Raw genomic sequence first — 15,189 nt, forward strand, 5'->3', positions numbered from 1 at the left:
ATATTTGATTGACTATCAAAATTATATTAGTACCACGTAAATTGGTACGGGACAGAAGAAGACATAAAGCAATATATATTATTTGAAAATGAAATAAAAAGTACCGTAAATAACAATAATTAACAAATAAAAAAAATTGACTAATTTCTGCTTCAGCTATTTCAGTTGTGATTTTAATGTACAGTGATGTTTAAAGAGTGTAAAATGACATAATGAGATTTAAAGAGAATAAAATGTATGTAGTAAAGTGTGAGAAGAATAAAACATAAGTAAATTTTATTAATATATTTTAAAGAAATTAAAGAAAAGAAGTATAAAAATTATTTGCAAAAGATTTTTACAAACTAATTTAAATATAAATAAAGTAAATCTAGGTACAAAAAAATTGTGTATCTATCACAAATTTGCTATCAAACACTTCGCACTTTCTTAACATTAGCAAATTTTCTATCAAATATGTATAGCCATCTTTCTCAACTTTTTACAGCTCCTCAATATTAATTAACATTTCTCTGTTTTAAAAATAAAATAAAGAAAAGAAAATCTCAACTCTTGCTTCTCTATTAAAAAATAACACTCTTTTTCTGTATTAAAAATAATAATTAAACAAAATAATAACAAATTTAAGGTGTGTATTCTCTTTCTCGGGTAAGTTTACATGATTCTTAATCTTTGCGATATTGAAAATCAATAATCTTCTGGATATTTGATTCAAGCTATTTCATCAAATTTACGCCTTTTTTTTCTTTATATTTCTGATTGCAAAATTTAACAAGAAGGTTAAAAAAAGGTTTCAATTATGATACTAATGAAAATATTCTACCGCTCAAATTTTCTATCCAAGATAAATCATAAAATTTAAAAATTAAAATCTACATATTTTACTGTTGAACCTGTGCGGACATGGGCTTTACACTTCTTAGTAAATTATAATCTCAAGATAATTTAGTCTACATACCAAACATTATTTGCCACCAAAGAATTTTCTTTGGTCAACTCACGCGCCTTCCCTAAACCCCTCAGCCTCCTACAATTCCTTTTCTATTTTACACTAAAAAAATTATCTTTTCTTCTTTTTTTTTTTTTGGTTGATCTGATAAATAAATCCAACTAGAAGAATTTGGTCTTTTTGATGACCAATTCATTGGAGTTTATTATTTGCCTTGTTGAGTTTGACTAGTTCTTGATTCTATTAGTTGCTTTTTGTGTTAAAGTTGAGTTCTTGTTTATGTATTTTATGGTTTTGTTCACTGTTGTGTGTTTGATGCCACAGTATTGAGTTCTTGAAATTGTTGTTGTGAAGTTTGTATTTTGGTAGTTTGGGAGGTGTTGTTTTTGATTGGACTGCAAGGGGTTAGTGGTAAATTAACCAAAGTCTTGATCTTTTTGTGGGACTTTTAGCTGTTTCTTCATTTTTTTTCCTTGAAAAGTTGAGGTGGGGTCAGTGAGATTTTTGTTGTAAAGTTTGTGATTTGGATGTTTGAGGAGGTAATTGCAGCGAAGTCTTGACCTTTTGTGGGATTTTCAGCTCTTATGGTCTATTGGTTTTGCCAGATGTTTGATGCTCTACTTGTTTCTTGAGGTTTTTCCTTGAAAAACTGAGGTGGGTCAGTGAGATTTTTGCTGTAAAGTTTGTGATTTGGATGTTTGAGGAGGTAATTGCAGTAAAGACTTGAACTTTTGTGGGATTTTTAGCTCTTTTGCTCTGTTGGTTTTGTGGTGCTACAGTTTCTTGAGTTTTTTTCTTGAAAGTCTGAGGTGGGTTAGTGAGATTTTTGTTGGGAAGTTTGTGATTTAGGTGTTTTTTTGGAGAAGACTGTAATAGAATTGGTGGTGAATACAGCAAAGGCTTGATCTTTTGTGGGATTTTGAAGAGGGGGGTTGAAAGTTCTTGTGCTCTATTGCTGTTTCTTGAGTGTTTCGATTGAAATTTTGAAGTGGGGGTCAGTGAGATTGTTGTAGAGAAGTTTGTGATTTAGCTATTTAAGGTATTCTTCAGGCAAAAGGGATTGCTTTGGTGGTAATTGCAGCAAAGACTTGGCCTTTTGTAGAATTTTCATCTGTATTGGTTCTTACAGGTGTTTGATGCCACTGTTTCTTGAGATTTTTGCTTGAAAATTGAAGTGGGGTCATTGAGATTGTTGTTGGGAAGTTTGTGATTTGGATATTTGAAAGGTTTTCTCGAGAAAACTGCGATAAGGTTGGCGGTAAATGCAACAAAGACTTGATCTTTTGTGGGATTTGGAAGAGGGGGGTTGAAAGATCTTTTGTTCTATTTTGAGTGTTAGGAGGTGTTTGATACAAGTGATTCTTGAGTTTTTTGCTTGAAAATCTGAGGTGAGTCAGTGATATTGTTGTATAGAATTTTGTGATTTGGATAGTTAAGAGGTATTCTTCAGAAGACTGCAAAGGGGTTGGTAGTAAATGCAGTAAGATTATTGTTGGAGATTTCGTGATTTCGACATCCGAAAGGTGTTCTTCAGCAGACTACAACAGGGTTGGTGGTAAATATAGCACATACTTGATCTTTGTGGGATTTTCTGGTGTTGTAGCGAGGTTTGAGATATGTTGAGTTTCTCGTGAGAAGCATCGTCCGCTTTATTGTTGCTGATTCAAAATGGGTGTGAGAGGTGTAGCCCAATTGTTTGTTTTCATCGTGGTGCTTTTTACTATAGTGGCTGCAAAGCCTGTAAGCAAAAGCCCGGAGGAACATTTACTGGCTAATCAAATCAATTCTGTGGGGATCAATCAAGAATTGGTACTCCTTTCTGCTTTGGCTGACTTACTTTTACGTACTGCTTGAATAATGTTTGTCTTTAAATGCCTTTTTTCCCCGTTCACTTAGTAGGTAGTCGAGCGTTGTTTAGTTTTCCTTATGAGCATTATCATTAATAACTCTCCTGCTGGCGTATTCTTCATTTCCAGTTGTTTTCTTACTATTTGTGTTTGCTGCTGTTCTTTTGTCCATTATTTTCCATATGGTTTCTTTACGACTGTATTTCCTTTTCTTACTGATTTTGATATGCTTCACTTGAGCCTGAGGGGCTATCGGAAACAACCTCTCTACCTTCACAAGATAGGGGTAAGGTTGAGTATACCTCACCCTCCCCAGACCCCACTTGTGAGATTACATTGGGTATGTTGTCGTTGTTAATTTGTACTTTAAAAAGGATCGAGCTGAACATCATGGATTGCTTCTACAGAGTAGATTGGTAAGGAATTAGGATTACTTGATCCACCACTTTTAAGAATATAGGACTTTAAAACGACAACAACAACAACAACAAACCCAGTATATTCCCACCAAGTGGGGTCTGGGGAGGGTAAGTGTACGCAGTTCATACCACTACCTCAGAGGTGAGATAGAGAGGTTGTTTCCGATATAAGACTTTAAAAAGGGACCAAAATAAAATGTACTGCACTATCACCTTATTGCTGCTAAACTCTGACTTCAGATTTCATTATAGTTCTCGATGTGTCTATTCCGGTAATTCTTGCTGTTTTTCTACCTATGTTGTTAAATACTCTGTCATCTGCTTCTGGGCTGTACTATGTGTTTGTGTGATATCTCGTGACTTGAGCCGGGGGTCTTTCGGAAACAGCCTTTCTACTTCATCAGAGGTAGAGGTATGGACTGCGTACATCTTACCCCCCCCCAGACCCCACTAAGTGGGAATACACTGGGTTTGTTGTTGTTGTTGTTGTTGTTGTTAAATACTCTCTTAAGAAGCTTTGGTAGGGGACTTCGCCTTTTTTAGCTGGCACTTCAGTGTAGGCATGAGGCATCATGGTGTTAAGGCATGTGTCTCATTTCCCATTGACTCAATCTTTGAGAGGCCGTCTAGACAACAAATATAGTCTGACAAAGTGACATTTTAATCGTTACCAAAACGCCATGATATAAATACTTACGTACATATCATATACTATGTATGTGTTTTCATTAGCACCTTTGTTTGCCAAAGCTCATGCTTTAATTGCACTTTATGCTTAAAGTGTTAGCAAACCTTGGTACTTCTCAATTCTTCTTGCCTTTGACAACTGTGCTTGGGTCATCGACAATTGCTCTTCCCTTATAGTGTTATTAACGGCTTAGGCTTGCTTGAGGCACATTTAAGCCCTGAAGTTAGACACAGTGTGGGTTTGCTTAGACATGTTTTACTTAGAGAATATTTCATTTTAGGCACTGAGTTATATTATTGAAGGCTACTTCAGGTGCATTTAAACTCTAAAACTAGGTGCAGTATAGGTTGGGACTTCATACTGCCGAGACATGTACTTCATTGGCCTAAGTGGCTCTTTCATACTTCAGTCGCTCTTTCAACGGCAATTCAAAAAAATGTCCCTCAAGTTTCCTTACTGCCGTGTTCCTTAATTCGGACAAGCATCAATAGCTCTTGCCTCTGATTTAATAGTATTTTGATTTGTACATCTTTGAGAATGACTATTCATAAGCCGTTCTGATTGTAATCTTCTGCTGCAGGCTGAAGAGTTATGGTTGAACTGTAGGCTAGAGTTGGAACATTCTAATGAAGTTTTTGAAGATCTTAAGTTTAGTGGTTCCGGAGAAGAAGCAAGTGGGAGCCATGGAATTCTTTCGAACAGAAGATCGTTAACCAAAAATAAAGAGAAAAATGTCAACGTACTCAATAAGGAAGTCCTTATGGGTTGTTTAATGAAGAAAAATCTCCTGTTTCCTGTTTCCGGAGAGCAGGAGCATTCACCTACTTGGTATTCCAGGTGCAAGGACTTCCTCTTTTCATGGTACGGTGCACCTAGACGGCGTGAATTGCTTCAAGTTGGAGATGCTCCTTCTCCTGCTCCAGCTCCAGCTACTTCCCCTTCTGAAACTCCCAATTCTCCGCCACCTGCCCCTCCTCCTTCGAAGCCATTTTTTCCTGTCGACTACAACAATTCAAGCAAAAGTTCTGCTCCTAGCGATCAGTCTTTTATTAGTCAAAACTCTACTTCGGATGGTCAATCAAATAAGAAAAGCAACACAAAAACAATTTTGGTTGCAGTTCTTGTGACTGCTTCAGTCACATTTATTGTTGTTGCACTCTTTTTTATATGCTATTGCAAGGTTTGTGGGGTTGGATACAGAAAGGGAAAGAATGACGAGCGGCCTCTTCTTAGCCTAAGCATAAGTGACCATTCTGCTGGTATGTCTCCATTCCTTGTTTCTCTTGTATATATATTGATTGATCTTGGTTTTTGGTATACTGATGTTTCTGAGACATCGACTTCTATCTTTCAGCTTCAATACACGGTAATGCCGGCAATTATTCAGTCAGTGATGATTCCAATGGTAAAATGGGTAAAAATTTCTACATGGAGCAGAACGCTCTTAATGGTTCTAAAAGTGAGATCCCTTTGGGAACTGTTACTGGCATTGCTGTGGCTACAGTAGGGAATTCTACGCAGATACCACCTGGAAAGATGGCAATGCATGGACAACCTCCTCTTAAGCCTCCGCCTGGTAGGTTGAATCCTTTTGAAGATCCTGCTAGTCCAATCCCTCCTCCACTAGCCGGGGATTCTGCACAGATACCGCCTGGAAGGATGGGAATGCATGGACAGCCTTCACTTAGGCCTCCCCCTGGCAGGGTGAATCCTTTTGAAGATCCTGTTAGTCCAAGCCCTCCCCCAATACCTCCTGCCAAGACAGCCAATCTCGCCGCTCCAGCCCCACCTCCACCACCACCGAAGCCTTCAGCTGGCGGTCCACGTCCCCCTGCACCAGGGCCTCCTCCACCACCACCCATACCAATTCGCGCAAAGGCTGGTCCTCGTCCGCCACCACCTCCTGCCCCCGGTGCTACTCCACCCCGTCCTCCTCCCACTGGATTGAAGCCACCTCGACCTTCACCTCTTGGATCAAATGCATCCTCTAGTGCTTCAAATGAGGAATCAGGGGCTGATGCTTCTAAAACGAAGCTAAAGCCTTTCTTCTGGGATAAGGTTTTAGCAAATCCTGACCATTCAATGGTTTGGCATCAAATCAAATCAGGGTCTTTCCAGTAAGTGTTATCTTTTCTTGCTTGATGTTGCTCTATGATTGAGTAAGATGCTTAATGGACAGTGAATATTGTTTCACAGATTTGACGAAGAGATGATAGAGAGTCTCTTTGGTTATGCTCATGCCGATAAAGACAAGAATGGTCCAAAGAAGAACTCTACGTTCCAAGATGCTCCCAACCAATATGTTCAAATTATTGATCAAAAGAAGGCACAGAATTTAGCTATTCTTCTTAAAGCCTTAAACGTGACAACTGAAGAAGTTTGTGATGCCCTTAAAGAAGGTGATCTCCTGATCTTTTCGTTCTCCCCTTATATATCAATACTAAGAAACACTAAAACTGATTAGTGTCCTTAAAACCTTACTGGAGAACGTACTTCCTGTTTTCCCACCCCCACCCAAGAAAAAGGGTTCATCTCATACATGTGGGTGCTATGATGATTAACTCGGGTTGAGGTCGTGATAACTTTCCCAAAGGTGAAATGTTTTCTTGCGAAGTTTTCTCGTCATGGTAAAGATAATGTAGATAATATGAGTTTATATGGTTTTGAATACTTGGAAAAGGAAATATTTTTTGTTTTACAGTCATGGTTGACTTCTATTCGGGATAGGTAAATGTAGGTAATATGAGAATGGTAGTATCAATTGCTATTCGGTAACTTTATTTTACATATTTCTTCTTTTCCTTGTAAGAAGAATTTGTACTTCCCTCACATCAAGTGGCCAAAAACATTGGTATACGTGTAGTTTGATTGGGTCGAGTTCTTGGAAATTGAAATATCGGTTGTATATTTGTGACTAATACTTTTTACTGACTCAGGAAATGAGCTTCCTCCTGAACTCGTTCAAACTTTGCTTAAGATGGCACCAACTTCTGACGAAGAATTGAAGCTGAGGGTCTACAATGGGGATCTCTCTCGGCTTGGGCCTGCGGAACGATTCCTGAAAGTCTTGGTTGATATTCCATTTGCCTTCAAGAGATTAGAATCCTTGCTCTTTATGTGCAGTCTTCAGGAGGAGGCAACAATGGTTAAAGAATCATTCGCTACCTTGGAGGTGAGATAAATGTTCCTAACTTGCAGTTGTTTTCATATTTGTTGAAGTACGCTAAAAAATGTTGAATTTGGTCGAAAATTGCTTGAAATTTTAATCGAAGTCAACTTGTGAGATGAACCAGTGAGTTGTATGGATATCGTTTCCTCCAATGTGTTTTTACATGCTTTTATTCCTCTACGAAGTATATTGTTGCTGAAGTTTGATAAACAACATCTCATCTACTTTCATGACATACATTACAATTTCCTCCTTTGACGAAGATCGCAACCAACAACTTAGTCAGTTCTAACTGATAGATAGAACCCAGAAACTTGTCTGTTCATCATTGCGGCATCTTTCTTTCACCTTGCATTTGTAACCTCAATGTTCCTTTGTTCTCTTTAATTTATCCCGACTTTGGTGTTTGTTGCATCTTCTTTTATGCTTCAGGCTGCTTGCACGGAACTCCGGAAGAGCAGGCTGTTCCACAAGCTCCTTGAGGCTGTTTTGAAAACGGGCAATCGTATGAATGATGGAACATTTCGTGGTGGTGCTCAAGCATTTAAACTCGACACCCTTCTGAAACTATCAGATGTAAAAGGGGTAGATGGGAAGACTACGTTGTTGCATTTCGTTGTTCAAGAGATAATCCGTTCAGAAGGTATACGAGCTGCCCGTGCCAGGGATCGAGGGAGCGCGTCTAGCGTCAAGTCTGATGATCTACCCGAGGATCAGTCTCAAGACGCAGAGGAATATTATCGGAGTACTGGTCTACAGGTTGTTTCAGGTTTGAGTAGTGAACTTGAAAATGTGAAGAAAGCCGCAATTCTAGACGCAGACAGCTTAACAGGCACAGTTTCCAAGCTTGGTCGCGCACTAAAACAATCACGGGATTTCCTAAATTCAGAAATGAAGAACGTAGATGCCGAGGATAGGTTTCAACAGACCCTAAAGAATTTCGTGCAGAACTCCGAGGTTGACATCATGTGGTTATTTGAGGAAGAAAAAAGAATTATGGCCCTAGTTAAAAGCACCGGAGATTATTTCCACGGTAACGCAGGGAAAGATGAAGGTTTACGATTGTTTGTTATTGTTCGAGATTTTCTGATAATCTTAGATAAGGTATGCATAGAGGTGAAAAATGCTCAGAGAAAGCTAAACGGCACGCCAAAGAAGGAGAATTTGGCAAGTAAAACTTCAGAGTCCACCAATCCACCGCCCCTCGATCTCCGACAGAAGCTTTTTCCAGCTATCACAGATAAGAGAATTGATGATTCTAGTTCAGATGATGATGCTTCTTAAGGTAAGGTAAATCTAACTGTATAAAAATAGTAACTGGCTTTCGTACGCTGTGTGATCCATGACAAATATGAGTTGCAAAAGCTAATTTTAGGTAAAGGCTCACTTTTGTTTATCGGAAACAACCTCTCGACCTCCCAAGTTAGGGGTAAGGTTTGCGTACACACTACCCTTCTCAGATACCACTCGTCGGATTACACCTGATATGTTGTTGTAAAGCCTCACTTTTGTCTATTATAAAGTGCGTAAAGCATCTAGTACCCCCTGAACTATGTCCAAATTTGCTCCGACACACTCCAACTTCACGGGGGGTCCTATTACGGCCGAACTCAATTTTAGCGTCACATCAGCACAAAAGGTTGACAAAAATACGCTAAAATTGAGTTCAAGGGGGGAGGGGGGGTTACTGTATGCTTATCTCTTATAAAATTTAGATTGTACAGTACAGAGTGATTTTCGATGCAATAGACTTTTCGTCGATGAAGTTAGACACTGTACTAGCATTTATATTCTCCTTTTAATAAAATACGTTAGAGCCAAATGCCTGTTGAATTTGTTTGGTTTGCGTACGTTTTACTCTCACTAGACCGCACACCGTGGGGTTATGCTGGGTATGCCTTTTGAAATTTATTTTGCTTTATCGTTATCGCAGGTATCGGAGTTATTTTAGAGCTCTAACAGAGAGAGGGATCTACTACATGGCTCTATTTCAATATATATTGTTCTTCTGCTCCATTTGTACCTAAAGAGTAGTTAGGAAAATCATCATTCTTTTCTCCAGTTTAGTTGATCATTCTTTTCTTGTTCTTTATTTATGTAATTGAATAAAGTAGCTTTGTTGATAACCTATGGTGTTCCTAAATTTGAAATGGTAGTGGTAGCTTTGTTACTCATCAGTATTAGTGTATAATGTTTGTTCATTTTGTGCCTCATTCCTAATTGCAATTGAACAATAAATTTATACCAAGATTCTTGGTATAAAAAAGAGTTAATACATAAATAAGACCTTAAATTTCACGTCAAATTATAACTTTGACCTTAAACTTTGACAGTGCTCAAATATGACCTTTTAACCATTCAGAACTGCACAAATATGATCTCCGATCTTACGTGGCAAAATGCGTGTTCAGCACGCAAAACTGGGCGCGTCGAGCTTAAAATCTAAGGGCATAATACATAAATATGACCCTAAACTTTGACGGTACATAAATATAACCTTTAACTATTTAAAATTGTACAAATATGACCTTTAAATGACTTTTCACTATTAATTTTTTCATTATTTTCGGCTCAAAGATGAAAATGACATCTAATTTCTTTTGTCATTGCGGAAAAAGAGCACTATTAAAGATTTATTAATTAGGTGGGTCAGCCTCATACGAAAAAATCGCGCGGGTATGTATATATATATTATAAAGCAGAGGGCGAATTTAAGTTATATAATATATCTAAATATTATTTATTTAAATATTAAATTAAAGATAAAACTATACTAATAATAAAAAAATTGTAGTTTTAATAAAACATTATTATTAAATTAACGTAATTAAAATGTTATTAAATTAACATTATTAAAACGTTAGTAAATTAACGCAAAGGGCGCTTACGTGGTTGCATGGGGTTCACCCGAACCCCCTCAGTAAAAAGAAATTACGTTGTATACATATAAGGTAGAAAATGTATATTTATGTACGTATATTAATGTTGAACCATATGAAACAAGGCACTTAGATAACCTAGTGGTGTTATTTGTCCTTCTTGGGCGCTTCCTTCAACCTACTGCGCGGGTCGATCCCTGCTAGTGGTTGTTTTTTTTTTAATTAAAAAAAAGCTAGGTGCTGCTGCTATAGAAATAAATAAAATAATAATAATAATAATAATCATAATAATAAAAAAATTTTAGTTAAAAAGATATAGAAGGTTGAATCATATAGTTTAGAATAGTATCGTGGGTGACATGTTGTATTTTGTGATTTAGAGTTAGGCTTGATCACGGTGAAAGAATTTAAGCTACTGTAGGCTAATATTAATAGAAAGATTTGTCAGCGTCCATATGAGAATTATAAGTTGAATCGAATGTATATGGTATTTGAAGAGGATAGTATAGTTAAGGGAGTATTCTAGAAGTGTGCTAAGCCTGAAAGTAAGAAGTTGCATTGCCTAAGGCCTGAAAATTTATCCTAATTTATGAGTTATATGTCTATATTCCATGCTATAGAGTAGTGCCAATGTTGAGATCCTTTATTGGGTGTCTTGTGTAACTCATGCCCAAGATTCTTTGCTCCCTAATGCTACTAGAACTTCTTTAGAAAGAGTGTTGAAGAGATACTCCAGTTAAGTATAAGGGTCCAGCATAATTCAGTCTATATAGCTAGTACTCCAGTTTAACAGTTAGGCAGACAAATTACGGTGGTTTTCCACCTTTTCACCCAGTCCTACTATCCGAAGTCTCAGGCATATGACCATCCCAAGAGATAATCAATTCCATCCATGTAAGTTGCGAATTTAGTTCAGTCAAAGCATTATGTTTCAGATTCAGCTGCTTAGTCATGACTCAGTTCATAAGAGTTCAGCACATAATCTCAAATTTTCCCAAGAATTTTAGCTCAGACAGTGTAATACCCTGATACGATCTAAGTCCAGTAGTCTCATGATTCGTACTTGTATAAGTTATCACTTCTCAATTCAATATGTATGATTTGATCATGAACACTTCAAGGGAATCCTAAACTCTCAGCATGAATCAACTCCTTAAAGCAAGTAAAGTCAAGTCAGCTCAGAATTCAGTTTCATGATAGAATTCTAAATGTTTCAGGTCGCCTATATCCTTTCTTAGAAGACATATCATGTCCACATTATTCCATACCTTAAAGACTTCAACATTCCTACCCATCATTCGGGGACGAATGATCCCAAGGGGGAGATAATGTAACACCCTGCATTTTGGGTTAGAACGAAAACCGTCGTTTCTATGCTTTGATGTCTAAAAGCCATAACTCCTATGCAAATTTGGCATGTTAATCAACTATGTAGTATGGGAACCTATTTGAGCATGAATTGAGATCATAGAGGTCCCCAAACTCAAGGACGAGTTGAAAGCTTTCTATCGTTCGAGTTTGAGTGAACGTCGAAACTTGGGTCAACTTCAATCGGCCATAACTCTTTGTATATAAGGAATTAGGAGGAATAATATATATCAAATGAAAGGTCTTTGCGTCCTCTTTCCAACCCCATCGGTTTCGCTTTAATTCGATATCAGAGTAGAAAGTTATGCTCATTTTACTTCAAAGTATCTGTCTGCCAAAACGTGATGACGAGACTGACGACTTATCAGATGTGTGACGGCTCGTCAGACCTGTTCGTCAGATAAGGCAGTGAATGGTGAAAACCAGCCCAAAAATGGCGACCTGGGTGATGCCTTATCACCTGAGTGACGGCCCATCAACCCTGATCGTCAACTGATGCAATTATGCAATTTTTTTGAGTTTCTTAGGGGTATTTTAGTCTTTCCCTCACTCCAAAAACCTTTCACACGAATTAAATCACCCCTTAAGCGTTATTAATCGATCATTACAAGTTTTACAACATCAAAAACTTCTTCCTCACTCTCAAAATAAGATCAAAACTAGGGTTTTCTCCAAGAACAAGAAATTCAAGAAAATCAAGCCTTAAGTCCAAGATCTCCAATAAATAAATCAAGATCCGGGTTTCATCCATCAAGATCTAGGTTCCATCTTTCAGATTTTATAATTTGAGGTACGCGGGCGGGTTTTCCTAAAATCTCATGGGCATAGAAATCATGATTTAAAGAATGGGGTTTTGGATTTATGAATATAATAATGTTTCAGAAGTTTTGACGATATTATTTTGGTCTTTAGACCTTCCCCAATTTGATTTGAAATTGTATATATGTAAGCATGCGTTTTAAGGTTGATGATTGAATTGAGAGCATGACTCACGAAAAATCCCTCTCTTGTTATGATTTTCTTTTACTCATGATATGCTATGAATTGTTTTGAATGCATCTTGAAAAACATGATATGAAATGTCTTGATTAATGCTATAATTTGATTTATGGTTTTGAATTCGAAAAAGAGGGTTGTGCATGTTGATAAAGGTTGAATATTCACTTAATGAAAAGAGTTGCATGATTTGTTAAGGATTTCATGACCACCACATTCTTATTGAAAAGATGAGGATTTTTGCATAGTTTTGACTTATATTTTCGGAACATGAAACCTCTTATACTATTTACATGCTTGGGTGGTCTGAACTATGTTTTGATGAAAGATCATGCTTAATGCATTGTGGCTCAGAAAACATGACTTGCAAGTCTTGGTATGACGATACCAAAATAGACAATGCCATAACAGACTCAGACAAACATAGAAACCAGATTTTCATTAGATTTCAGAATGATATATGTTTAGAAATGGATAAAATTGGGCACAAAGAGATGTTAGGTGGTCCCTCGAAGAAGGCACGAGTTCAGATAACTCATTGCCCAAAACCGTGATTTGCCGATCCGGGTATATTATATTATGCTGACCTAGTGCCCTGTGGCGTATTAGTGTAACACCCCGTATTCAAGTATGTGTATTGGCGTATTCAAGTACGTGTATTGGTCTTATTTATATGGAATTTATTTTATTTTATTTTATTTATACCGGAATTTGCCCGTCGATGGTTCCATACGAAGGTTATTGAATAATCTTTCCAACGATATAAATATTTCCAAAAACGGATAGGTTTCGAATATAATTGAGCACGTTCGAAACTATAAAACGGTGGCCGGGATATTGGGAATAGTAAATGTGCAGGAAAATTTCCTGCACACAAACTACTGAGGCCAGCCAATTTTTTGGGTCAACTTTGAACGATCATAACTCCCTTAATATAATGAACTGGGAGATCTGCGACCTATGAAAAGAAAGATCTTTGAGTCTTCTTTCCAATGCAATTGGTTTCATCCAAATCCAACATCTGAGTAAGGAGTTATACTCATTTTACTTCAGCCTCTCAAAACACATTTTTAGGATCAACTTCAAACGACCATAACTCCTTGTACAGGATGAACTGGGTGGCCTACTCTATATGAAATGAAATCCCTTTGAATTATCTTTCCAACGATACCAATTTCACCCAAATCCGATATCGGAGCAAAGAGTTATGGTCGATCTACTTTAACTTATCAAAACAGTCCACCAAAGGACAGATTTGACATTATTTAAATTTTAAAGGCACTTTGGTCATTCCCTATGATATTATGGACGGGAATATGTGTATATATACATGTATATGAGTTCAAAAACTCATTTTCATCATCAATCATTGAGAAAGAACAAACCCTATCCAAATTTGACCTTTAAATTACTTTTGATTCAATCGTAGAAATTTCAAAGTAATCCGATAACTGCGTTTGTCATCTCGAGAGCTTCGAACGACACCTATTATTTGTGCAAACAGGATTGCATAATCAAGAGGTGAATTCTAAGGTATGAATATTGTTTGCCTTTGTTCTCTTCCATATGTATATGCGTGATAGAAGATTATATGTATTGGTTGTTATTGAAAAGTGATGGAAATAGGGTTATGGACTATTTTGCATGGTTTGGTTGTATTGAATTGTGGAAGGTGGATATGGTAATTGAGTTATGGAAGGTGGATATAGTGATATACTATTGAATTGATGATTATTTATGCCTATGACTCAATTTGGTTTAATGGATTGGTTGGAAGGATAAATGAATCCAAACTTGATATTGGAGGATGTTGTATGAATATGCATGACATGTGAATGTAATTGGAGTATAAGAGGGTTAAAGTGACACCCTTTATGGTGTAATTAAGGCTTACTACTTAACCACTAGTTTGGTGAATTCAAATAATTGAATTGTGACGTTTGGTCGCTAATACTAGATTGCTATATATGTTCATTGTAGATAAGTAATCCGAAAAGACGAGAAGTCCATTTGGGACTAGTATTGAAGGTTGATAGTCAGGTATGTAAAGCATACTCTGTACCATATCTTTGTCATGAAAGTGAACAATTGTTCTATTAAGAAAGTTTCCAAAGTTATTCAGTAATATGTGATCCATAATGATTTTGTATGATGTCCTACGTTACCAATGAACTTGTTTCCACCCTACAAGATGTCAAGACATTCCAATACTTACTTGTTTTCCAAATCTTACCTATTTATTGCACTAATGAATGTCAGAAGGTATCCGGTTACTCGAACAAGATCCATGTGCTATTAATGACTCCAAAACGTTTCATTGATATACCAATAAGTTCCTACTTCATTGTTATGGCATTGATGACTCCAAAACACTTTATTGACGTGCCAATGAGTTCTTACTTCATTGTTATTGCATTGATGGTCTATTTATATGTCTCTTATTGATGTATCATTGTTTCAAAGTATCAAAAATGTGGTGGCGATCGAAATAACAATCTCAAAGATTAATTGAACTAAGTGATGAAAGTTCTCTCTTATCGGATGGTATCCCAGGGGCATAACCTATCATGGGTCGATCCCTATTTATGTGTTTATGGGTGGTATCCCAGGGGCATAAGCCTAGCATGAGTCGATCCCAGTTGATATGTACTGGAGGCAGCCTAATGGTCACAGTACAGTACAGTAATGATTACAAAGATGATAAGAACGAAGGTAAAGTGATTGAATAAATACAATGTACAGGTTGTCACAAGTTCTAGTAAGTGTGGTCCACTCTTATTACGATTTATTCACTTGTTTCTGATTTCTATTGAGCTCCTATATCATATGTGATTATCTACAGCTTTACATACTCAGTGCATATTTCGTACTGAC

General features: G+C 37.0%; 1 protein-coding gene across 2 annotated transcripts; it reads left to right on the forward strand.

Moving 5' to 3' along the window:
- The first annotated feature begins 960 nt into the window (after positions 1-960).
- Positions 961-9,273, forward strand: LOC107845288 (formin-like protein 5). 2 transcript variants are annotated; one of them, XM_016689517.2, is made up of 7 exons: positions 961-2,758; positions 4,484-5,162; positions 5,258-6,020; positions 6,100-6,302; positions 6,840-7,075; positions 7,505-8,362; positions 9,006-9,273. In XM_016689517.2, exons 1-6 carry the CDS (start codon positions 2,618-2,620, stop codon positions 8,354-8,356), a joined length of 2,874 nt encoding a protein of 957 aa, XP_016545003.1. In that variant the 5' UTR covers positions 961-2,617; the 3' UTR covers positions 8,357-8,362; positions 9,006-9,273. The 2 variants fall into 2 exon arrangements, with proteins under 2 accessions (XP_016545003.1, XP_016545002.1); XM_016689516.2 differs by having other exon boundaries at positions 7,505-8,357.
- The last annotated feature ends 5,916 nt before the right edge of the window (positions 9,274-15,189 follow it).

The sequence above is a fragment of the Capsicum annuum genome, chromosome 10 (assembly GCF_002878395.1).
Source record: "Capsicum annuum cultivar UCD-10X-F1 chromosome 10, UCD10Xv1.1, whole genome shotgun sequence".
NCBI classification, from domain to species: Eukaryota; Viridiplantae; Streptophyta; class Magnoliopsida; order Solanales; family Solanaceae; genus Capsicum; species Capsicum annuum.